We start from the raw sequence: 27558 nt of genomic DNA, 5'->3' as shown, positions 1-27558 counted from the left end.
GATATGGAATATTATTCGAATTTAATATGGAAAAAGGGGCAAATATGCTTGCATATTTTATGACCAAAATGGAACGGTTAGACCTTGTTTGAGAATAGAGTTTTGGAGGGGAAGAGAAGGGATGCCTTTGGAAAGTATTTCCCTTGTTTGAGAGTTTGATTAAGGAGATATGAAGGTTTTGGAGGGTCCAAAACCCTTCATGTGTCTATTTTTTAAGTTCTCACAATTTAGGGTTTTTTTGATATAAAATGTCAAAATAGCTAAATATGTTTAGTAATAATTATATATTATTATTCATTTCTTATTGTTAATTACATTTTTAAAGAAAAATAAAAAAATATTCTTACATTATCATTAGTTTATCCTCATTCGTCTAAATTTTATACCCCAAACAATGAAGATAATTTCTTTCATTTTCCGTTCTCTTCCTCCCCTTCCTAACCCTTTAATCACTCTTCTTCCATTTTCTTCTTAACTCCCAAACAAAGTCTTAGGAAATGGTAAAAAAGTATGGAACTTAGGACCTCCGAGAGCATACGACGTTCTTAAGAGTGATTATTCAGCTGTCGTTTTTTCTTCTTATTTCTTGATTTACAAAAAAAAACACATTAAATATAAGAGCTGCAAATTTAATTGTTGTTTTAGCAAATTCATGAATCCTTTAACATTAGATGGAATTATTTTTGCTAGTAATTTTTACAATAATTACCTATTAATAATAATGAATAAGAGTAGATGTGATTAAGGTGTAAATTGTAATTTGCAAAAAAAGAATCATTCCTTAATTTTGTAGGATATTAAAAAAATTGACTAACTTTTTTGGAAATGAAGCAATAATACATTTCTTTTAGAAAATACTTAGGACTTGGGATAAATATGCAAGTGAAAAACTTATTTCTCATATAAATATGCAAGTGAAAAACGTATTTCATTTGCATTTTTTTAAATAAATATCAAATGAAAAGTTTCCACTTTGTTTAATATCACATTATTATTTATATATTCCTTGCCCTGCAAAGATGATATGTTAGTAAAGTATAAAAACAAAGGCTTTTAACTTTGTAATATACAAATCAACCATATTTTTTTTATCATGATACAAAACAATTTTCTTTTGCAATAACTAATTCCAAAAATATATTCATAGGAAAATGAACTTCTTCAATGTTTATCTACCAAAGAAAAATAAGTTAATTAACCAAACATTTATTTAGGGTACATATTTTCATTTCCATAATATAGATATATTTATATTTGTTTGTTTTTTATATATATTCTCGGAAATATATCATACAATTATCAAAATACTTATATTTTACATAAAAAAATATATTATTCTATTTACCATTTGAGTAATATAGTCAATTATCACCTCTCAACATTTCTTCGAAAGCAAGATTAATATTTTTTATGTCATATAATAAGAAAACAAATATATGTTAAATGATACTTTAATACAACTTAAATACCAAAAATATTGTCATTTGACTATAGGCAAAAAGTGGGAAATTAGCAACAAACATTAGTATAATCGAAAAGTTTAATTTTTAGAATAAAACATTCACAACTTCTTCCATAGAAATAAGAAAACACTCAAGCATAAAAATATATTTTCCTATTCTTATAACATAAAACAAACATTATTTCAATTGTAATATTTATATATTATTAGTGTGAAAATATTGATTAATACATAGTCAACATAATTTATAGTTCATTTCAATTACTAATGTTTGTACATGAAATAAACCTTATCGAGAATGGTATACTATGAATCCTATGACGGTTGAAGAATCTCTACCAAGGGTTCATTGGTGTCCTCTAGAAACTAGTAGGATTAAACTTAACGTGGATGGTAGATGCATTTTGCATGATCATCAGGTCAGAGGAGTGAAGTTATTTGCAACAATGACCTGGTTTCACTGTTATTTTTTGAACTGGTTCCCCTATCCAAAATGAACTCGTAGCCATTGAACATGGGTTTGAGTTATCTTGGAACTTGGGTCATAGTCAGATTATTTTAGAGAGACAGCCTTGAAGCTATTCATATAATTATTGACATAGTGCAGATTCGCTTAGATTCTATTGCTACTGTGCTACATAACATACGTGAGTTGCTTAGGAGGAACCGAGACATTCGGATTTATAAAATATATTAACAAATCACATGTCTAAGCTAAGTTTGAAAGTTCAGAAAGATTTAAGAATTCGAGACTCTCTCCTTCCGAAGCTCTCGCCATTTTGCATATGGATCTTTCCCATTAGTTTTTCTTTTCTTTTCTTGTTTCTCTCATTTCTAATGTACCAAAAAAAAACAAAATCCTCATGAAAACCATTATTCCAATACAATCACTTCAAAAACTTATTCTTCTTTCATGCAAACACTTAAACCTTCTCTACCAAATCCATGGCCATTTAGTTGTTTCAGGTTTCCAACAACAACATCATCATTCAACACTTTCCCATCTCATAAATTCATACTCTTTCTATCACAAATTCACTTTGGCACAATCAACTTTCAATTCCATAACAAACCCATCTTTGGTTTTGTGTAATTCAATGATTAGAGCTTATTCTAGACATAACAAGTTCAAGGAAGCTATAAAATTGTATCATAGAATGTTGGAAAATGGGGTTGAACCAAACAAGTATACATTTACTTTTGTTTTAAAGGCTTGTAATGATTCTTTTGATTTTAATGAGGGTGTGGGAATTCACCAAGATGTAGCTTCTAGGGAGTTAGAATGTGATGTGTTTATTGGGACTGGTCTTGTTCATATGTATTGTAAAATGGGTCATTGGGATAGTGCAAGAAAGGTGTTTGATAAAATTCCTGTTAAGGATATTGCTTCGTGGAATGCAATGATTTCAGGTACAATTCTAGTGACCATTTTGGTTATTTTCTTTTAATTCATTTCTTTTTCAGGAAAATGGTTTCTATAAAAAATGTTGTTGAATTTCAAATATGCCAATTAGTTGCTACAAGCCTATAACTATCAAATTTGCTGAGGAATTTCATTTGCTTCTTGGAATGCAATGATTTCAGGCTTATCTCAGAGCTCAAATCCTTGGGAAGCAATTGGAATGTTCCAGAGCATGCAGATGGAGGAGGGTGTTGAGCCTGACTCTGTCAGCATCTTGAACCTAGCCCCGGCTGTTTCTAAGTTAGAGGATATTGATTGTTGCAAGGCTATTCATGGTTTTGTAGTTAGGAGATGTATTTACAGTGGCGCAGTTTTGAATTCATTGATCGATATGTACTCTAAATGTGCTGAGGTAAATTTGGCTCGTCGGATTTTTGACAAAATGCGAGCTAAGGATGATGTCTCGTGGGCAACAATGATTGCTGGATATGTACATCATGGTTGCTTCCTTGAGGTTCTTCAATTAGTTGATGAAATGAAACGGGAAAATGTTTATATGAATAAGGTATCAGTTGTAAATGCCCTTTTGGCAGCTGCAGAGATGAGAGACCTAGACAAAGGGAAAGAACTTCATGACTACGCTTCACGGCTAGGGATGATGTCAGATATTGTTGTTGCTACTCCTGTTGTGTGCATGTATGCAAAATGTGGCGAGTTAATGAAAGCTAAAAATTTGTTTGAGAGTCTTGAAGGAAGAGATCTAGTTGCTTGGTCTGCTTTTCTATCAGTTCTTGTCCAAGCCGGGTATCCCAGAGAAGCATTGTCGATATTTCAAGAGATGCAGAATGAAGGTCTCAAACCAGATAAAGCGACTCTGACAAGTCTTGTTTCTGCATGTGCAGAAATTTCAAATCCAAGAATAGGTAAGGTTATGCATTGTTATGCTATTAAAGCGGATATTGAATCCGATATCTCGACAGTAACAACCCTTGTCACAATGTACACTAGATGTGGTTTATTTGAATATGCTACAATGCTATTCAATAGAATGCTCTATAAAGATGTTGTGGCATGGAATACTTTGATAAACGGGTTTACCAAATACGGTGACCCACATCATGCATTGGGAATGTTCCACAGACTACAATTAAGTGGGATTCAACCTAATAGAGGAACCATGGTGGGTTTGGTTTCAGCTTGCGCCCTTCTATATGACCTAAATCTAGGAATCTGCTTTCACGGGAATATCATAAAGAGTGGGTTTGAATCTGACATTCATGTAAAAGTTGCTCTAATAGATATGTATTGCAAATGTGGGAGTCTTTGTTCAGCGGAAAACTTGTTTCACTTAACCGAGCCTATAAAAGATGTGGTATCTTATAATGTGATGATTGCAGGGTACCTGCATAACAGATGCGCTGATGAAGCAATTTCCACTTTTAACCAGATGAAATCGGAAAATGTGAGGCCCAACTTAGTCACATTTGTGACGATCCTTCCGGCTGTATCATATTTGTCAATATTAAGGGAGGCCATGGTTTTTCATGCCTGCATAATCCGAATGGGATTTATGTCTAGTACCCTTGTCGGAAACAGTCTGATAGATATGTATGCTAAATGTGGACAACTCAGTTATTCTGAGAAATGCTTTCAGGAGATGGAAAATAAAGACAGTATCTCGTGGAATGTGATGCTTTCGTGTTATGCGATGCATGGCCAAGCTGATCGCGCCCTCGCTCTTTTTTCACTAATGCAAGAGACTCATGTCCATGTCGATTCTGTTTCCTTCCTTAGTGTATTATCTGCATGCAGACATGCTGGTTTAATTCAAGAAGGAAGACACATTTTCCAGTCCATGTGTGAAAAGCACCATTTTGAACCAAATATGGAACACTATGCCTGCATGGTTGATCTTTTCGGCCGAGCTGGTCTATTTGACGAAGTTTCAAGTTTAATTAGTAAAATGCCAACAGAACCTGATGCTCAAGTTTGGGGTGCCCTCCTTGGAGCATGCAAGACTCATTCCAATGTGAAATTAGGAGAGTCTGCCCTCCATCACCTTCTTAAACATGAACCAAGAAACCCAACTCATTACGTAGTTTTGTCGGATATATATGCACAATGTGGTAGGTGGATTGATGCCGGAAGGGCAAGGTCAAATATTAATGACCATGGGCTGAAGAAAATTCCTGGATATAGTTGGGTTGGAGCTGAAAAACAAGCACCATGCCTTTCTGGCAACTGAGAAGACGTAACCACAGTTCTGAAGGATACTTAAGAAGCAACGATATAGTGTGTTCCTGATAAGAATGGATTATAAGATATGGAAAACCCGAAAAAAGAGTTATTTCTTTAAATTTGAGGTAGAAGGAATGCACTCAATTTTCTTTCTTTCCAAGTAGAAATATGAAAGAAGTCTACGAGAATCAGCAAGTTACATGATCATGTTTAAAGAAGGTGCCCATTTACATCACTTTGGGATTGATTTGCTTCTGGAAGAATTATTGGTGTGCTAAAAAAGTGTATGAAGATCTCTCACTGTATGGTGTAATTTTCTTGGGTTAATGGTGGCTTTTAGAATCAACACGCAGGACGAATGAACAACGAAACAGGGATTATCGGTTTTGTGCACGAAACAAAGCAGGTATTGTTTCTACCTTAACCTGCATATTACATTCTTTTAGAAAATACATTAATTACATTAGAGCTTAGTTTGTTACAAGATTATTGACTTCAAGAAAAATTACAGATTCTTTGGTTCTATTGTAAACAATAATTGCATTGCCACTCTTCTTGGGGTTACACAATCCAATTCTACAGTAAAGAACAGCTTTGGAAATGGAAATGAAAGCCACTTTTCTTGGTCCTGCACTTTTTCTAACTTTTCATCTTTCTTCAATCTGTGGAATCTTCTGTGCCTTATGTTCAATGGAAATGTAAATCTTAGGGACACTGGTATATAGGATCTGTCTGAAGAAGCAACCATGTTGAGAGGAGAGGAGGTTAAGAATGTATTGTAAAGGTACATTCTACATTGTTGAAAGTGATGACATTAAATTGATTAATGTATTATAGAACTTATTCTTCGGCACAACGGTAAGGTTATTTGTAACGTGACTTGAGGTCATGTATTTAAATCCTAGATACAGTCATTTAGCTTACAAAAATAAGGCTGCATGCATTTACCATTCTCAATAATATCCAATTGGGTTTCACTACTTTAATCATTGTATCCCATGTACCAAAAATACTGGTTGTATCTTAGTTTTTTTACTGTCAATTTAAGAGTTTTTACATTCTTAGAATATTATCTATCAATTCATGTATTAATCATTATTGATTTTTAAATAAAAGTAACACACATGATTGAACGATCAATGTAAAAAAAACTTTACAAGAAAAATATTAAACTTTTATATATATATATATATATGGTAAGTGTTATTATACTTTTGTGATATATAAGAAATTTGTTAGGTCCCACTGCATTTTTTCACTCTCTCCTAATCAAAGGAGAAAAATATGTTATTTTTCTTCGACTTTCTTTCGTCTCCTTCTACTCTATCAAATGAAGACTTCGAGAACCTTTATTTTATGATCTATTTATTATCTATAAGATCCTCTCCATTGACCCTCAAATACTGGAATGTGAGGATGAGATAATTTTAAAGTTTTAAAAATTAATTACAAATCTAAATGGTTAAAATAAATTCAATGTCACATGTCAAGATTTCTATGAATTAATCGCTCAATTGGATGTAAGTTTAGTTATCATATTTCAATTGGTTCATTGTTACCAAAGTCCAAAGCTAAAAAATCTAAACCTCTACCATTATCAATATTCATCCCTAACCAACCCTCTTTATGTATATAAGATACAATTGGATAAATTGAGTTCATAAAATCTAGTAATTTCAAATTTTATTTTCTTGACAAATTAATACCTAAACAATAGATTTTATTTTCCTTCTCTGATAAAACTTATCAACATAAATAAATAAAGTTTGTAGGAAGCTAAAAAGCTAATTTCATAAGTTGTTCACTTAAATCAAAATATAGTTTTCCAAATATCTTTAATTTATTGTTCAAGCTTCTCTTACTTATTTTTTTATAGTAGTTTTTGATGGAAGATTTCATAAACGAACAAGCATCATCTCTATTAATGGATAGGTAAATACATTTTTTCATTGTTTTTAATGACAAAAGTGTAATATCCCTGTAATCAAAAGAATAAAAATGTTATTGAAAATTGTATTTTCCTTTATTTTTTGAAGTATATGTTTCTCCATTAATTTCTAACTCCTCATAAACATAGATTTGAGACTATCCATTGAATTATCTGAAAAAGATATAGATTAGTGTAAGAGATTTTTACATTGTCATTGCATCATCTGTCATTCATTTTTTGTTTTCACTTACTTTTAAATAAAATTAATATAAATGAATTATGAATAATGCATTAACCATATATAAATCTTTACCCTCATGCATAGATCTTGAATTCTTGAATTATTGACTTATAGATGATGTTTTATTGAAGTCTTCCATAACTCTATGGTATGAAAATGTTACAAGTTTCTTCTTATTAATATTTTCATAAGATTTTAAATATCTACTTAATGATTATCTTTCAAAACTAGAATTTGGACACCTCTCTCAGTTGATTAATCTATATGTACATGATATTTTTATTCTTCCATTTCAAAAAATGGATGGAACTAAAAGCTGATGAGTTATTATAACTTTTGTAATATTAGCTAGGGCCAATAATATATGTATATTTGTTATCTTATTGAATCTTAAACAACATAAAATATAATATTATTTTATTAAACATTAAACATCAATGGGTCCATAGCTCAGTGGTAGAGCATTTGACTGCAGATCAAGAGGTCACCGGTTCGAACCCGGTTGGGCCCTTTTTCATTTTTGTTTTCCATTTTTTTTGTTTTCCATTTTTGTTTTCCATTTTTCCCATTTTTTTCATTTTTGTTTCCCATTTTTTTCATTTTTGTTTTCCATTTTTTTTTCATTTTTGTTTTCCATTTCTTTCATTTTTGTTTTCCATTTTTTCTTCATTTTTTGTTTTATTCTTTTTCTTTTCTCCTTCCTCAGTATTATTATCTTCCTCAAACAAAACAATGGATAAACTTATTTCCTAATAAGGCCTTTGAATAAAATAATAATATAAATAAGGATATTGTTTTTTTAAACAAACGTTACACTATTCATATAGAAGACATCCCAATAAAGCCGTTTATACAGAAGACATCATTAAAAATTTAATCAAAGATAAGGGTATGGTTCTATTTATGAAAATATAATAATAATAATAATAATAAAATATATAATCTTTAATTATTATTATACTACTTATATTTGTGTAAATATGTTGATTCAATATATTTTTTGATTGATCTAAAGTCTCATCTATTTAGTTAAATATATTTTAAAAACATTAATTGATCTATTTATAAATCAATAATTTGATATGTCTTGACTTCGACCTAATATATAATCTCCCTAGAAGAACAATCTAAACTTGTTTTCATGTTGGTCTCAAAAATAAATTTTGGATGCACATTATTTTTCTTTTACTTAAGTCCATAGGATTGTGGTAAACACCAACAAGTTGTTAGTCTATTAGTATAGGGTCTGCTAGATTTCTAGAATGATTAAAATGTGAAAATTCGATTCCTAAAAACGACATTTATTAAGAGATAGTCATGAACCGAAATTGATTAGTTTCTTACCCAATAGGTGATGAGACTACAAAAAAACAGGGTTGTAGTAAGCAAACACTCAAGCATTCAAATACCCCCTTATAGATGCTCCATTAATTGTTATTAAATTGCAAGAGTCTCAGTTTCCCTTTATATATTGTAACTAATTAAAAAATAAATATTTGTTGACTTCTCAGTGTCTTGAACATAGCTTTCTGTAGCAAGTTCTTTCAGAAAATTAACAAAATCATTTCTTGAACATTTAAAGACATTTTTTATTCGTGAAATTCATCATAGATAAATTTCTTAATTAGCTTTTTGACTCTATTTTCAAAGACATGCTGCTACTAAATTTTGTTTTTTTGGTGAATATGTTACTATTAATTTGACCTCTAACTATTGGGAAATTTAGTATGAAAATCTTAGATAGTTACAAGTTTTATATTGTTTTAACATTAACACATCATATTATCTTTTTTTAAGAGCTAAAATCTAGTACTTCACGATATGACACTATTAAATTATATTGAAAATAAGAAGAAGTGTATAAGAACACCATAAATTTTATGTTTTTAATTATAATTGGACATTATAGACTATTTATTATTATTAATTACTTTTTAAATTTTAATTATTAGTGAAATTGGTTATCACATAATTATAATATTAAGTTAATAGCAATAGAAAATTATAACTTATACATTTTGTTTTAAGCTTGACTAGACCATTATTATTTAATTTATTTTTTACATATATACTAATTAATCACTTTTAGCTCTGAAATTTACCTATTTTCTTCTTTTTAATCAATTTTTTCTTCTTTTTAATCAATTTTGTATTTTCATAGCAGATCCCTCCAATGAATAACTTGCAACGACACATTGCTATTACTATTGGGAGTCTAATAATAATTTCTTTATTGATTTATCAAAACTTAACAATAGATTTATATATGCACCAACTTCATCAATAATATAAAATTTAGAGTATAAATTTTCCCCTTAAAATATATAATTTTGGAGATTGATATAGCCACACAAAAGTAGTTAACATGCATATTAATAAATGATTAAGATGTGATTGGAAATGCAAAAATATTCAGTCTTTATATTTTCGTATAATTTTCTATAAACTTTAGGGTAGTAGTCACATCTAACTTAGCATTCCATCTTGAGGGTACATGACACAAAAACAATGAGGTTTTGATCTATAATAATCTTATATTATAAGTAAAAGACAATAAATTGGAATAACACTAACTTAACCATGATATTGTACATGTTTCTTTCATTCCATCTGTCTCAAGTAACAACCTACAAAATTATAATGTCAAAGATATGATACCACCATAATAATATGGTGACACTTATTCCTTTTCATTTGTGTGTGTCTGTGTGGGGTTATAGGGTAAAATGTAGGGTAATAACATAAGTTTAAAGGAAAATGGGGCAAAATAAAGGTAAATTTGGAGATCTACTAATCCTATCTTGTCAACAACACTGCCTTATAATCTGCACCTAATTCTAATGCACTCAAAATCTTCAATGAACTTTCCTGTACAAGTTCAACAATCAAAGTTCTGGAATTTCTATCATTAGAACTGCTTCCAAATATGTGCAAATGTTCGATGAACGAACGGGGACAAAATCGTCTATATGTTGAGGCCTACTTGTCATAGAAGCAAAATTCCATGAGCAAATATGTTGATCCTAAGAACCAGAAACTGTGTCAGTTACTAAATCTATACCCTTTTCTTTGGCTGCTTCAACAACATCTTTTCCGTCTCCAATGGTCTTGTGTAGCTTATAGAAGCATTTCCATAACATGATGGAGAATGGATACACTAATAGAGCCCTCTTATAAAACCTCTCAGAGATGGCTTCAATTCCCATGCCATTTTGCAAAAATTCTCCAGCTTCCACCCAGACATATTCTGGTGGTATCGGGACAGCATCCAAAATTGCGTTTGCCAGGGTCGAACAAGCCCAAAACCATAGACCGTCTGAGTGTAGGTCAGAAGAATTGTAGCCCTTTCTTAATAGCTTGCACACATTAATAGCTAATTGGAAGTTGTAAGGAACAACCTTCATAATGGCTTCAACAAAATCTACCAAATGTTTTGGATCACTACCTGTTTGGGGTAAAAGAGATGAACCATACCGTGATTGAAGTATAAGGTTTAGCAGAGAACAATCATATGAAACTGGACATATTATGTTACTAATAAGGTTCTGAACTCTTGGCTTTTTGATGTTTTGAAGAAATTTTCTTGTTAGAACCTTAGGGGTCAGAGAAGCTTTAGAGGAAATATCCGTATATACCTCCAAAACCTTCTTGATGGCACCATCCTCCTTTAAGCTCATTGAATCACAGATCAGAAACATTATATGTTTTGTCAAGCACTGCTCTAAACCTCCAAACATAGCAGCATTCCTAGCCTTGTCAACTGCTATGCATGCTTCTGTTTTATCATTCTGAAAAATTCTATAGAGAGAAAGATTAAGAAATCCAAACACCACATCAATTTGGTGAAGTTCCGAACTTGATGTGTCTGGAAGAGATTTCGAATTCAATCCCAATGAACCACAAGAATTACCAGCAGTGCCATCCATTCCCCTATTCTGAAGATCCTGCTTTTGCCAGACAGTGTGAAACCAACGCGCTGTAATTTCTTTCGCAAAATCAAATTTTTGATTCTGGATGGCATTTTCAATGTACTGATTCCAAATGCACTGTATTCCAGGAACTTCCTTCGGCCACATATTGATGGCTTCCTCAAACCCCATGAAACTGTCAACACCAATCTCATGATTCTTTATGCGAGCTGATACCAAGACCAACTCTATGCAGGAAGGGTACAACTTAACATATTTATCCAACAAGTTCCTTAAGCAATCTAGGTTACCAAGTGCGACCATGGATCTAATATGATTGAGAGCAAAAAGTTGAGCAGACCTGAGGTTAGCTTCACTTTTCACCGATTCATTGTAAACATAAGAGTCAACAGATTCAACAGCAGTTTCCACAAGTTTGAAAGCCATCTCCTTTTCATCATCTGATAAACTGACAAAAGGCCACTCGATATCAAGGAGATCTTTCTCATGCTCAAACTTACGCAGTACAGCTTCAGGCAGTTTCCTGTAAATAACTAAGTAAACACAACAAATCCAGAACACACATTTGTCAGAAATTGTTAAACAATTTAGTATATCTGAGAGTGGCAGATGATGAGGCTCATCAGATTTAGTTTTAGAAGCAAATACTCCATAACTTCTTTCAATGGCCTTGTCAACATTTCCCGACATGCATAAGCAATCCATCATCTGCAGAAGCAGGTCTAAAATGCATGCACTTTCATGCATTCTGTCCTTGGAAGCAGCAGATGCATGCTGACAGAGCACCGAGAGGGCGGCATCATAAGCAGCCAGCTGATCATCGATCCTTTTCCGACTGTTGATGTACATGAGCCACAGTACATAAGATTCTTCACAGTTCTTAACCTGAAAAACAAGTGTTCAGTGTTTCCACAGAAGGTACATATAACATACAGTCAAAAAGGAATTGAAATAGGAGCTAAGAGATGAATAAAATAGGAAACATGGATAGCATTGGATTTTATATTGAAGGAGCTAAGAGATGAATAAAGAGCACACTCCATATAGAAGTCGGAAACCAAGAATAAACATACCGCAAAAAAGAAGATGTCATCCTTTTCATTTGGCTTCAAATTTGCATAACAAATGAGCAGATACACGACCCACAGAACCACAGATGTTGGATCAGTCTCCAGAGCTTTTGACAGTACGAATAAAGCCTAAAAGACCCAATATTCAAAATAAAGAGAAATAAGTATGTGATGAAACTCAAACATGCCATCAAGACAACCAATTCACAGACAACTGTTACCTTTCTTACACCCTGCAATGTATTAATTTCCTGGTTGACAATAAGAAGAGCCATCTCAACAGCTTGTTCACCATCACCAATAGCCTGCTTAATTTGATTCTAAAGTATGCGACAAATAAAGGGGAAATTAGCATTAATAAATAAATTCATATACCCATGTAATTCATAAATTTAAACCATATTATGTAGCTAACAAATGAAATATATTAGAGATCTAGGCTAGCTTATTATGTAAGCATTTGAGTTAGTTAAGCGTAGTTAGAAGTGTCTGCTTGTGACAGCTGTACACTTGCAGTACAACTGTACGGTCAGCTGTTGACAGCTGTACATGAGTGTGATCTTATGTACATGAATTTGTGGGGCCTTGCTCCAATCTATTCTCTGTCTGGTTTTAGATACTATGTTTCTATAGTAGATGGGACACATTTGGATCTATTCGCTTAAACAAAAATAAGAAACCCTTTATTTTTAAACACTTTGTCCAAATGATTTAAACTCAATTTAATAAAACAGTTCATGGTGTTCAAAGTCTTTAGGCATTCTACACAGAATTCCACATCCTCATATTCATCATCAACAAGGTACTGTTGAGAGAAAACATAGCCATATTGTAGAATCAGGACTTACTCTACTTGCCCATGCTTGTTTACCCATCTTACTGGGAGCATGTCTTTAGCCTTTACCACTGCTGTTCCTTATTAATAGACCTCCTACTCCAACTTTACAGCATAAATCTCCTTATTCTTCACTCTTCGGTACTGTCCCTGATTATATTAGTCTCAGTCTTTGGTTGTTCCCATTACCCTCATCTAATAACCTACGACAAGCATAAACTAGACTTGAGGTCTATTGAGTGTATTTTTGGGATACGGGCTACAAGTGTCTTTCTAAAGAAGGGAAATTATACATATCAAAGGATGTTCTCCTTAATGAGTTTGTGTTTCCCTTTGCACCTGAAGAGTCTAATTCATCTAACTCATTTCCTGTCCTTCAGTATGTAATCCTACTATCTGTTGTCCAATCCTCAGCATACTATTTCCTCTAATACTCATACTATTCCTTTAGTTCCTTCCCCTGCTTCATTTTCTTCTCTTCCCACTTCTGTTTCTAGTTCTTCTCAACCTATTCCTTTTGATCCTGTCTTTAGTGCTCCTTCTATTCTCCTAACTCTCCTATTCCTGTTTCTCAGTCCAATGTCTCTTCTCCCATTTTTTTCATAACGATTTTCATAACTCTGTTACTCAGCATTTTCCTCATACACTCCTATTGTTCCTATATTTTCTTCTTCTCATACTTCTATATCAGCTGTTCGACCTTCTCTGCCAGCTTCTCTGCATCCTATGCAGACAAGATCCAAATCAGGAACTTTCAAGCACATACAGCCCAAAAGTTATATCAACTCAGGCGGAACCAACAAGTGCAAAGGTAGCTCTTGCAGATCCATTGTGGAAACAAGCCATGCAGGTTGAATATGATGCACTATTGGGCTTGGGAACATGGTCCCTGGTCCCTTTCCCCACTCATAAGCAAGCCATAGGCTGTAAGTGGGTTTTCAGGGTCAAGCAGAATCCTGATAGTACTGTCTGAAGGTATAAAGCAAGATTTGTAGCCAAGGGGTTTCATCAAAAACATAGAGTAGAGTTTTGACCAAGCAGAATCCTGATGGTTTTCTTCTACTAAATCAATCCAACTGTTAGGGATCTTCTAGCAAGGGCTCACATGAGCTCTGTGAAGCTTGCTGCTACTCCTATGGCCAGTAGTTGTCAGTTGACAAGGGCATGGTAGTAATGTTTTTGAAGACCCTACTCTCTAGATCCATTGTGGGTGATCTGCAATATGCCACAGTTACTAGCCGCTTCAAGATCATCAATTAGCTGTTAATAGAATAGTTAGATATCTACAGGGAACTGCTACTTATTGTCTTCTTCTTAAGCCTACTTCTGCTTCTGTTTCCTTGCCTACTACAGCATTTGATGACATTGATTAGGATTCTGATTCAGATGATAGAAAATTTGTTTCAGGAGCCTGTCTATTTCTTGGACCTAATCTTATTACTTGGCGATCTAAAAAGCAAAACATTATTTCCAAGTCAAGCGCAGAGGCAGAATGCAGAAGCTTGGCTCTAACCTGTCAGGAGTTGTCATGGGTCGTTGAATCACTCCTCACTGAGCTTAAATTTCCTCTAGAACACCTCTTATCCTATGTGATAATCTCTAAGTACTGTTGCAATGGCTCATAATCCTGTTCTTCATAACACGACTAAGCATATAGAGCTTGGTCTTTTCAGTCAGAGACAGAACTCAAGCAAAGACTCTACAAGTTCAACACATTTCTTCAGATTCTCTTGTTCAGAAAACATCTCAAAGTTCAGGAGGCACCCTCGGCTGTATATTAGAGATCTAGGATAGCTTATTATGAAAGGATTAGAGTTAGTTGAGTATAGTAAGAAGTGTTAGGTTGTGACAGCTATACACTTGCAGTACACGTGTATGAACTAGATATATACACAACACTCATTGTAATGATGTAGAGTTTTCATATTGTTCAATAACAGAAATCTGATAAGTAACATACTTCCCACTTCAACAACAACAACCAAACATTTATTCCACTAGGTGGAGTAAGCTACATGGATCGAACGACACCATAATCTCGTTAAAAAACATAGAAGTGACACTAGATGGAAGCAATAAATGGATGAGAAAGGAATAAGAAAGGAGTAGGTATCATTCTGGCAAGTGACTCAGAATCCACTGCAAAAACTTCGGAATTTACCAGGAGAAAAGGAAATCCAATTGGAATAATATAGATTGTTGAAATAAAAGTGTTCCACTATAGGCATGATAAAATATTGGGGCAAGCAAGCATTCATCAAGGACAATCCTAATTCGTTCCGTATCCTTCCTATATCTACCATAACGGCATAAAAATCACTTAAATAACCAAATAAAATACCAAAAATAAGTTGCGAAAATTAAAATAAAATCACCAAAAATTTAAATACACTAATAATTGTCCCATTTTGTTCAGTTCAGCATGAACGTGTTAAATTTAGACTAAAAGTTATTAAAGAGATCATATTTGAAAACAAATTGAGTGTTATAAACCATGAAAACAAAAAACAATAGTCAGAAATAACAAACCCCAGCTGCACTTCTCCACTGAAAAGAAGATAACTGTTTGCCCCATGCTCCATGGACCTCTATGCGTTCAGCACCAACGTCGAGTAATGGACCATCATTGGGTGAACCATTTCGAAGCAAATTTGAAGTAGCTAAAGTTATACTGAAACACTTCTGCCAGCCCTGGGGATTTCCAAGTGCCACGACAGGTTGATATCCGAACTGATCCCCTTTCAGGGTATCTAAGCCAACAAGATAAGTTGGCAGAATTGTAGTTGTGCGACACTTGGGAACTTTTACCGCACCATTACAATTCTGTTGATGCATTTGTAATCTACCTTCGCAATCTGCGCAAGAAGTATATAGAAGTGTCTTCAGCAAGGAATATTTAAGCACAAGAATGTATCTGGAATTATTTTAATAGATGATAGAGGGCTGATATCAAAAGGAAATTATACTTCAGCATTTATATTCCATACTCAATGATAACAATAGCAATAGAAGATCTTATTGTCTGAATTTGATTCTTATATTCTGACGACCATAGCATTCTAGTTTTCCTACTGTTATGCTTCACCTCTGGTGGAGAATAAGGAAGCCATATTTTTGTCTCAATTGGGAGTTTTAGTAGTCGAGTCTGAAATGAGAATAATTTGTAAGTATTACATATTGGAGGAAGTTAAGTTCCTCGAACAAACCTTGAAGCTCGATTAGAGATGAGAATCACATTCATGAAGTGTTCCCACACAAGAAGTTTTTCTCTATAAGCTCATTGCTGGAAGAGGAAGGTTAAGCTGTGATGGAACAGTTTGAAGAGGTGTGTGGCATGTTGATACTGTGGTGAAGCCATAGAAGGAGAGGTCCCAGTAGGCTCGGTCATGGCATGATACCATGCAAAGGTAAGAAAATAGGGAAAGGAATAGAGAGAAAAGATAGAATTTCTTTGTTATTGCTTCAAATGATTGAATTACACTGACAATTATTAGGAGGTACTTATAGTACTGCACAGCCAATGATTAGTACATAACTGCTCTGGTAACTGTCAGTAACTAACGGACATACAGTTGTACTTCATCTACTTGCCTCTGCTCTCAGATACTTGAAACAATTGTGTCTTCTTTATATTACTTGTTACTATATCTAGAGTTAATTATTTTACGAGGAACTACTGAATCCAATCATTTGTGGAAATTAATCTTCAGTTTTCTCACTTTTCTGCTATGGTCTACCCTGTAGAGGTACTAAAACTGGACCTTATCCTCATTCACAACAAATTCAATTACTCAAAACTTTGAAATCTGAGTATCTGACATACCCTAACCCAAACCTGACCTCCAGATATAAGATATTATTTTTACTATCAAACACTAACTCCAGGGATAAACAACACTATACTCTCCCTATAATCATAAACCAACACATGTATATGTATTATCCATTCATCCTCTACTAACCTACTTAACTCCTACACACACAAAAAATTTGTTCAGTTTTAGAAAACACCAAAAAAGTACAGATATCAATCCTAGTCACATTCATATTTTCAGGAAGTCCCCCTATAATCACAAACCAAAAAATAAATGCATAACTAGGCTTCAAATTGGCATTAATTTTCTATACCTGGATCATTAGAATTAGTTTGCTGACGTTGACAAATGTTTCCATCTCCATAATCCTTAACATGCTGCCAAGGACACTCATCATTGTTGCATTTTCCTCGGAGCTCAAACATGCAAAGCGGCCAAAATGGATCAACTGCAGGACTGCAGCTATAAGAGCTTTCTTCAGAGAGTAAATTCCCAACAGTGACAGGCATTGGGATTGCTAGCATATTATTCCACTTTGTTTCATCAGAAGCGAGGCAAGTAGCATTTTCATTTTCACCATCATTAGCATGAATGAAATTATTTTTACTCAGGAATTGACTTGAATTGAATGGCAACATTTCTCTCAGCTGACTATATGCACTCCTATAAACCAAAGGTGAGACGTTTATCGTATTTGTTGAGTAAGGATCTTGATGAGGCATATCATCTTGATCTCCTGAAACAGCACTGCAATTGGGATTTAACAAATTCCCACCAATGTTATGCTGAGTTTGCATCTCCTTGGAATCCAGACAGATACTCCTTTCATGCCTCTCGATGCCTATAATTATAGAATAAAAGTAATCAGGAAAACAAGTAATAAATTTAAAAGTTCATCAACCACTTATTACGTATAAATATTTTATAAGAAAGGAAAAAATTTCAAAATGTTGATATAAACACATCTTTGAATCTCAGACAATGAATCATAGCCAATACATAAGTGCCATCATAAATCTGTTGCAGCAAGTTATTAATTTATTATAAAATTCTCTACAACAAGAAACACTTATTAACAATTTCTTTGCACTACACAAACAACTCATGATTCAACCTATGAAACAAATTATACCCAAAACCAATATTGACTAAGATAAAAACCTGTAATCAAATAACAAATAGATACGTTAAGCACATATTCAGCAACTAGGGCCAATAGACGACATTAGTTACAGTAAAATAACTAAATACATGCACAAATACCAACTTTCACATTGAACTACTTTTACTGGCATAAAATACAAGTATAAGACTGAAGATCTACATTTTTTCAGCATCAACAGTTTACCGCTATAAACAATCATGATAATACAAAACATTCTAGTTAAAAAAAAGAAACAGTGACGATTTAAAAAGAAATCAAAACAATAAAACTGAGAAAACAAGGAGAATATACTCCAGGAAAAAATCGTCAAGAAGCAAACTGAGTGGGGAAGAAAGCATAGAAACAGAATACGTTCTATACAAATGATCTAAGCTACATTATGCTATATCAGGATTCAGGACAGCATTAAGACTTGACAGTTATATTTGTATAAGGAAAAGAAGACACTGCAGTATGCTCATTCTAAAAATAAAAAATTACCTTTAAGATAATTCTCTTCTGCTCTAGAGAGTGGAACAACACAGTGGGGCACCTGACTTTTCTCACTTCCAACCTCATTTTCAGCCCCTCGTTCAACAGCGGGCTCTGTGTTGCTGCATGGATTTCTACTCTTCATAGCTCTTGTCCCTATTCTTGCAAATAATTCAGACCTCAACTTTGCTTCAAGTTGCAAAGGATCCTGGAGACTATCAGTAGAACCTTTACCATTTGATGCAATATCTATGTCCATTAGTTTCATCTTGGAGTCTTTGTTTCTAAGATTTTCAACATCAAGATGAGTGGAAACATGTCCAGCTGGAGACATCTCTTCATTTTCATTACCTGACATGCCTAATTCATCCGAAGGAGAATAACCTCCATCTGCAGCATTACTCCTTTGAAGCAATGGCTCTGATGTACTCGCATCTGGTTCAATGCAAGGTTCAGATCCTAAATTTGTTCCATTCATTCGGTGATAGAGCGTATTGGAATACCCATTATTGATGCCCTGATTATTAGAATCAAAACTCGGATTATTAATATCATTATACTCGGCTTGCCTCTGACTGCTTGATGTGGGTATCTCATATCCATGTCTGGGTAAGTAATCCTGACCCATCTCAAGATGTTGCTGCTGCCCTGAAGTCCAAGAGAGACTGGAATTGTTTAAAATTAAAGATCGTAACTTACTGGCATACAATTCCCTTTTATGATAAAGATCTGTGCATCGAACACTAGCCTGAAGCAAGGACCTCTGAGCTTTAAGATAAACTTTCAGTGCATTTCTTTCTTCAATTTCACACTTGTGCCTGTGCTCTTGTGCCTCCTCAAGTTCCTTGTCTATCAATTCTTCCATTCCAAAAAATGACTGTAAATCTATGCTGCTATGTTCCAAGATATTTGCATTACCATTATGATTCGAACGAACTGCATTACTTAATTCTTCCTAAATGAGAGATGAGATAAAGATTAAGGAAAGAGTCAAATACATGAGAGAAAAACAGATATCTTAAAGGCCTCTTTGCAACCATTTACAGTTAGCACTTGAACCAATAAGGAACTTAATGGATAAAGCACTCAACTCGACATTATTCAAAGTTTTCCTAGAAACACTATGTGGTACTGTGGTATCATCAAAGGTTTAAAATGATAATCTATAAATTATTCGTATATAGATCTTTCAAGAGCAACAATGAAAATGGGCATATGGATTCCAAATTGAAGAGGTCCTCACTAATAAATCAAGCAAGAGTAGGAGAGTTAGAACATTATATGCCACAGTATATTACACAGAATCACTGATCGCCTGATCGGTAATTCCTAATCAATTTTAGGTGGAAGACTTCAAAATGATAAACTTGCCAATGTAATGTATGGCATTTTTATGTTGATGAAAGTCATGTATAGCAAATTATACTTCATAGCTGGTTACTAAACAGAAAAGGCTATCCAATAAGGTTGTTGCTTAGTGACCATGAGGTCACGGGTTCAAATCCTAGAAGCAGCCTCTCCGCTTGCGGGGGTAAGGTTGCTTACATCTACCCTCCCCAGACCCACTAAGTGAGAGTCTCGTGTACTGGGCCGCCTTTTCTTTTTTTACAAAACAGAAAAGGCGAAGACAGAGTCATTGAAGTCACCTTGTAAAAGCAACTGTCATTTATAGCAAAATATAAATTATGGTTAGTTAGCAAACAGAAAAAGTGAAGGCTAGCTTTTAGTGAAGTCACCAAGACCAAGTAAAACCAGATGTCATGTATACTACATAAAATTATTACTTACCAAGTCTTTTGGCACATTATTGGAAGTCATATTTGCTGGAAGTGTGTTCTTGTTCAAAGCAATGGAAGGATCAAGCAACCTATCACTCTTCTCAGTCTGATTGCCATCATAATTGATATCACCTGCAGAGTATAACCAGGCCATGAGAGATCTTAACCAGAAAAGGGCCTAACCAGGGTTTACATGATATTTAGGCAAGGTTGCAATAAAATGAGTCAAGCCATGAGCTTCCTTATATTCAGACAAATCATTTAAATCAAAGCAACATCTTGTAAGATCGGATAGTGATATTCTATACATTCTTATGACATGGCAATATGATTTTACATTGACCAAAAAATTTACACCAAATATAGTGTGGTACTTGGAGGCGGCCTTGCAAAAACACTTGAGATCAAAAAACGGAGAATACAACACAATAAAAGGTAACAAGTTATTGACACAAATACAAAAAAGATGGTTTTTTCAAGTTTAAAGATCTAAGAATTGGTCAGAAAGAACAAGCAACTTGATTAAAACTTATTTTAGCCAACTTGTAGACCTCAAATGTTTAAGATACAGTGATGTAAAAGCATATTACTTACTGTCTGTTGATCTACAAGGCATACTTTGTAATGAATAATTAACTTGTTTGTCAGGTTGCCTTTGTGATCTGATAATAGTTGACTCTCTTCTGCCTAATGGAATATCTTTTTGGCTATGATTAACCTTGTTTTTCTCCTGAGGATAACAGTTGTCCAAGGTAGAATCTTTTGATATTGGTATACATTTTGTAGCAGCAACTTCCTGCTGACCACCAACAGCTTGAGGGGTACCATAAGATGGGTTGAGTTTGACCCGCTTCGTATCTGGTTCCTTTGGCTCCAATTGTGCAGCCTCTGAAGAAACTGGAGTATATTTCCTACCAGCATCATTCTTCAGTTTTGTGGCATTATGATCCCTACCCGGAATTGAAGTAGATTCCTTAACTTGATGAGCAGCCTTCAACTTTAGTTCAGTCTCCCGAAGTGCAATCTTATGCCGCAAATCCTGAAGTTTATTGTCAGATACCACTCCTTGATCACGCCCATGCTCTTGGCTTGCTAATTTTTTGTTTATTGGATTGAAATTTCTAGCTCGTGATCCTTGTCCCAATGGCATGGATCCAACACCTTTCATATTAGAACCACCAACTTTGAAAGTTGATGAGATGAATGTGCGACTCAAAGACAACTTCTTGGGCATTGCCTTGGGTGCATTTCTAGCACTCTGCTCTAACTTGTTTGATTTTTCCAAGGATGAGCTAGGACGCTTTGTATTGCTACCCAACCTGGAAGCATTACGTTTAGGTTCAAGGTCACTACCACTGTCATCATCAGAGAAGCTTATCACTAGATTTTCATCTGAACCAACGTGACCAGTCCACGGAGAAGATTTAGGGGGTAGGTTGCTCTTTTTTAAGTTCACCCGTAAATTTGATTGTCTGGTTCTTTGCAACTGTATATTAATGGAATCTGTAGAAATATTGCCACAAAATAGCTCTCACACTCCAGATATTGTACATGCAAACAAAATATCTTTTGAAAGATGATGTACCAGTGAAACAAAATATGACAGTTCAGAACAAAAGAAGAGGAAATATCCTTCATGGCGTATGAAAATGTCCCGAGACAAATTTAAAGTAAAAACTACATTAAAAAAGTCATATCCAACACACATTATAATATAAGGGCAGCACAGTGCACGAGGCTCCCACCTAGTGGGGTCTGGAGAGGGAAGATGTACACAATCTTGCCCTTGCAAGCGAAGAGGTTGTTTCCAGACATATCCAACACACATATAATCATAATCATTATGGACAAAGAGTGGATACTGCTATTTGAAAAAAGCATTGGACAAATCAGATAGCAACATAGTTCTAGATAATGACAGAAGAGTGAGTAGGAGAGATTGGTATCCACTATCCATAGAAACCAAAAGGCAAACACACTATTTTTCCATCAGTTGGCAAGACTTACCACCCTGAATACCTTGAGTACTTTTTTGCAACAAATGAACAGCACTAGACTCTATAGCAGGGGCGGCGGGTTGCACAATAGAGCTATCAGGCTTTACCTGGTATACAGAAATTACCCATTAATAAAACCTTAACAAAAAAGAAAGTCTATACATAAATAAAATAGAATGAATAGAATGGCAAGAACACATTGAGTCCACCATATGCTTTAATTTTTCAGACACACTCCTATTTTCTATTTCTACTGTTTTGGCAACAACAAAAAACCTAGGAAGACAGTACAACACAGCATGGATGCAGGGATATGGAAATATTTTAAAATTATAGAGAGACATGGCTATGATACAAGATTATTAATTAATATAAGGTTAAAATAAAAACACATCTTAAACAAAAAGAGTTAAAATGTTTGAAAAGTTAGTATGAGTAATAATAAACATAAGAAAATGCTAACATTTACCTAATTGCCATGGCATTTCCATCTATGACGATATAAAAATTCAAAAAGCAAATGTAAAAAAGTTACAAACTACAGTTATAAGTGTGATGTGTCCAACACAGACAAGTGACTATTTTAATGTATTTATGCTTCACAAAAACAACAAAGAAACTATAAAACCCTACTCTGTAGTATTCAGAAATTGAAGCTAAACGGAACTGAGATTATTCTCAGATATACAGCAAGCAGATAAATAATGAGAAAAGCTAAGATTAACTAAAGAAACCATTACAAAAATCATGAAATCCAAAAAATCACACAATATTTCCATATTCCTGGGAAACAAACGGACAACCAGCAAAAAGAGCAAAATGTGATTCAAGTAGTACACATTATGAAGAGAAAACGGAAATAAACACATAAAATTGAAATGAAAGGAGTTAGGGTTCTGAGAAACAATACTTGGCCATCATCGGAGGAAGAGGACAGCTCGCCAATGTGAACAGTCCACGGAGAAGATTTAGGGGGTAACTGGTTCTCTTTTATGCTCATCTTTGAAGCTGATTGCCTAGTTGTTTGCAATTGTATATTATTGGAACCTATAGAAATATTGCCACAAAAAGCTCTCACTCTCCAGATATTGAACGTACCAACAAAATACTTTTGGAAAGATGATCTACACGGTGAACTCAAATATAACACACTCAGACCAGAGGAAGTGGAAAATATCCTTCCTGACGTATGAAAATGCACCAGGAGTCCAGGACAACATCAAAATTCAAATTATATTAAAGAAATCATATCCGACACACACAACAATCATAAACATTATGGATTAAAAAAATTGAGTACTATTATTTGAATAAACACCGAACAAATCAGATAGAAATATAGTTCAAGATGGTGACAAAAGAGTGATGGTCATTGGCATCCACTACCCAGATAAACCGAAAGGCAAACACACTATTTTTCCTTTAATCGACACTTAGCAAGACTTACCACCATGGACACCTAGGGTACTTGGTTGCACCAAATGAACTGCCCCAACAGCTGGTGCCAGTTGCACAGTAGAGCTACCAGGGTTTTTCTCCTGATATACAGAAATGACCCATTAACAACTCCATAACAAAAGCCTAACTTTATAATTAAATAAAATAGAATTTGCAAGAACAAAACAATGATTTCGCCACATGCCTAAATATTTTCATACAGACTCCCACTTTCTATTTCCACTGTTTTGGCTATAAAAAACTAGGAAGAACAGTACAACATGACACTGACAGAGGGAATCCCTATTAGGAATACAGCAAATTTTAAAACTTATAGACACAGCACAACTATGATACAATATACAAAAATAACATTAAGGTTTACATAAAAACACAAATCCTAGACTAAAAGAGGCAAATAATCAAAGTTTATATCTGGGTCCATGGCTGAAATTGAGGCCACACAATCATGATTTTGGTAGTATCTGCAACCCCATTTTCCCGGAATAGTCCGCAGATGTGGTATATGCAACAGTGACTATGACCGCGATTTAAAACATTCCAAATAATGTTTCAAAAGAATAATTGTAAACATAATACAACCCTAACTTTTATCTAATCACTATTTGAAGTAAAAGTAAAAAAGTTATAAAATCCAGTTAGAAGCATCCATTAGTATCCATAAAGTGTGATATATTCAACACGAACTCGTAAGGCACAACAACTATTTTGAAGTATTTGTGCTTCAAAGGAAACAAAAACTATAAAACCCTACTCTTCAGTGTTGAGAAATTGAAGCTAAACAGAACTAAAGTATTGTTCTCAGATCTACAGCAACTAGATAAACACACTAGCAAGCTAAGATTAACTACATAAACCAATACGAAAAGCACGAAATCAAAATATTCACACATATTCTCCATTTTCCTTGGAAACAAACAAAACAAACAGCAAAGAGACCAAAACACGAATCAAAATATTCAAATTAGGAACGAGAAAAAAATAACTCCTAGGGTTCTGAGAAAACAATACTTTGCCGCCACCGTAATCAGAAGAAGAAGATGAGAGCTCGCCTTCTTCTCTGGATTTGGAAGGAAGCGTTGAAGGTTGAGGGTTCGGGGTCTCGGTGGCGGTCTCCGACGACGCCATGGTTGTGGTGGTTTTAAGGTCAACGGCGGTTTCCTCTATCGTCGTTCGTGTTCTATTTCTATGGAAGAACCGTTTTTGGAGCCATACGCAAAGACAAAATGAGAAATGAAGGGAAAATTCGAGTAAATAAAGTATAATATAATAGGAATAAAATATTTTCTGGTATAAGAAGATAAGTTATCTTTTTCGACCTATAAAATGTCAAATTTAACCATTTTTATAAAGATATATCTAAAACTAAACAAAGCATAAGTGTCATACTTTTTATTGAGTAGATGAGATAACATATCTTCTAATACGATGAGATATTTATTCTCGATTTAATTTCTAACTTTTTTTTTTATGTATTTTATAAGGATGGGGATGGAGATAGATGGGTCTGTTTAGTGCATTAATGAGATTCACCTTGTTACTTTATTTTTGGAATCAAACCTGTGCAGATACTCTTGGGTCTGTTACTCTGCTATCTACGGGTCTTCCAGTATTCGGCGGATCTATGGGTACCCATAAATTAAAAAATATTAAAAATAATTATAAATAATTTATGTAATTATGTCTTTGTTTCCTATGATCTTATATGTTAGTCAAACAATCAACCAGGGACAAAGTTACAAAATATAATTTAAAGTTTTAAACACAATTTAAATTAACTATTAAACACAATCATTTTAATCAAATAATCATAAAAAATACAAAGTCGCTATTTCAACTTTATGATGTAAAATTGACTTAGTAAGAACTATTTAATCAACATAACATTAAATTACTCAGCTGAATTAACAACATAAATCATATCATACTCCTTAATAATAGAACATCAATGTTTAACAACATTACCATTAAGAATTAACAATGTAACATTATAATTATGATTAACATGCTATTACAATTATGCTACTATATATAGATTTAGGAAGGAATAACGGGTTAAAGTACTGCAAATCTGGGTACCTCATTATCCAAATTCAAACCCAGGGGTGAGCATAAGTCGGGTTGGGCGAGTTAATGTTTGTCCTTACTCGACCCTAAATATTGGCCGGGTCACTTTTTTGAACCTGGACCCGGCCCTAGATAGCGACTGGTCGGCCTTCAAACTCGACCCTAGACCCGATTAAATATAACGTGTAATCATTTTTTATAAAAACTTCTTATTATTATTTATTATTATGAATATGTAATTTGACATACAAAATGATATATGTATATATATGAGGAGAAATCCATTTACTTCAAGAGTAATTATTTTAAACTTACTTCTCATCCTAACCATGAATTATAAAGACATCTAACGATTTAGATTCACTAATTCAAATCATTGTATTCTCATATAATTGATGATTTGTGGAGTAAAAACTTACTCTCCAAGAAGTGTCCCTCACAAGTAAAAATGATAAATTATAAAATTTAAGAATGATATTGAAGAAAAACTAAATGTTATGTCTAATTTATGAGGATATATAATAAATCATAAAATAATGTGGGATGCCAGAATAAAATGTAATTGATATTTTCAAACGAAGAGTCAGGGATGCTCTTACATCGGATGAATCACTTACACATGTCCATATAAGACTGATAAAAATTCTACATCCTCATCAAACTCTCCATTTTAACATTATGTTTGGTTTATGAGAGAAAATTAAAGGAAAGAAAACTTAAGGAATGAAAGTGAGGTAAAGAAAAACAGTGGAAAGTAGAATGATTTTTTAATTGTTTGGTATTAATGAAAAAGAGAGATAGAGAGAGGAAAAATACATGTAATGAGACAAAATGACATAAACATTAATAATTAAAGAGATACAAATATTAACATCCAAACATTTACTTTTATTTCAGAATTCAATATTTCTATAAATAATGATATATAAAAAATATATTTATATTAAAATTAATTAATTAAAATATTATTTATACACGTTTCAAAGTTAATCCATCTTTATGTTTATTTACGTCACACCATAGTATATCATCCATAGTTTTATGGGTAAGATTATAATTATACATTGATGATTTATTTCTCATCATTTTCTCTCCATAATGAGGTGTAAAAGTTTTTGGTGGGGCCGCATAATATTTTTCTTTCCTTCTTACTTTTCTTTGTAAACCAAATGAAGGAAAACATATAAATTCATTTACTTCCTTTTTTCTCATTTTCTTTCTTTCACTTTTCACCTCAACCGAACATAGCCTTAACAGACGTAGATTAGTTGTCATCGACTTTATCTTTAATCATATCTCGATCCAATAAAATTACAAATTTTGAGTAATAGAAAATATATAATAATTTTTATTATTTTTAGGTTTCAAATTTACCCACTCTCTACAAACACACACACTACTCTCTCTTTCTCAAAACCCTTTGGTTCCCATTTTTTGTAACCGCAATGGCTGCTAGCATCGACATGTCTCTCGACGACATCATTAAGCGATCCACCACCGCCACCGCCACCGCCTCTCGCCGCCGTTCCAGGGATAGACCCCACGGTCCAGGTCCCGATCGCCGATTCGAAGTTCGCAAACAGGCCAAAACGACACCGTATTTCATCCCGCAGGTGATTTAGGGTTTTACTCTCTTTTTCATTTTTTTTATTATTATTATTATCATTATTCTTGATGAACCAAACAAGGTCTTAGTGTTT

General features: G+C 33.7%; 2 protein-coding genes and 1 non-coding gene across 7 annotated transcripts; 2 read left to right on the top strand and 1 right to left on the bottom strand.

The window, feature by feature from the left end:
- On the top strand, positions 2319-20157 carry LOC109354218 (pentatricopeptide repeat-containing protein At2g39620). Of its 4 annotated transcripts, XM_019596563.1 has the most exons (5): positions 2319-2872; positions 3047-5321; positions 5443-5508; positions 5812-5965; positions 20025-20157. In XM_019596563.1, the coding sequence occupies exons 1-2, from the start codon at positions 2326-2328 to the stop codon at positions 5107-5109; spliced, it is 2610 nt and encodes an 869-aa protein (XP_019452108.1). In that variant the 5' UTR covers positions 2319-2325; the 3' UTR covers positions 5110-5321; positions 5443-5508; positions 5812-5965; positions 20025-20157. The 4 variants fall into 4 exon arrangements, with proteins under 4 accessions (XP_019452108.1, XP_019452107.1, XP_019452106.1 ...); XM_019596562.1 differs by having other exon boundaries at positions 5443-5965; XM_019596561.1 differs by having other exon boundaries at positions 3047-5508.
- On the top strand, positions 7713-7784 carry TRNAC-GCA. Its single transcript has one exon. It is a non-coding gene; the product is annotated as a tRNA-Cys (tRNA).
- LOC109354217 lies at positions 9917-27470 on the bottom strand. Of its 2 annotated transcripts, XM_019596559.1 has the most exons (14): positions 27259-27470; positions 24803-24971; positions 23781-23871; positions 23244-23380; positions 22344-22440; positions 20931-21839; positions 20347-20468; positions 18568-19513; positions 17236-17763; positions 15637-15962; positions 12494-12592; positions 12276-12401; positions 10286-12087; positions 9917-10208 (listed from the first exon to the last, which is right to left on the bottom strand). In XM_019596559.1, the coding sequence occupies exons 1-13, from the start codon at positions 27462-27464 to the stop codon at positions 10297-10299; spliced, it is 5547 nt and encodes a 1848-aa protein (XP_019452104.1). In that variant the 5' UTR covers positions 27465-27470; the 3' UTR covers positions 9917-10208; positions 10286-10296. The 2 variants fall into 2 exon arrangements, with proteins under 2 accessions (XP_019452104.1, XP_019452103.1); XM_019596558.1 differs by having other exon boundaries at positions 9917-12087.

Source organism: Lupinus angustifolius, chromosome LG08 (assembly GCF_001865875.1).
Source record: "Lupinus angustifolius cultivar Tanjil chromosome LG08, LupAngTanjil_v1.0, whole genome shotgun sequence".
Classification (NCBI taxonomy): Eukaryota; Viridiplantae; Streptophyta; class Magnoliopsida; order Fabales; family Fabaceae; genus Lupinus; species Lupinus angustifolius.
The sequence above is the reverse complement of the archived record's forward strand: the minus strand, read 5'-3'. Positions and strand labels throughout refer to the sequence as shown.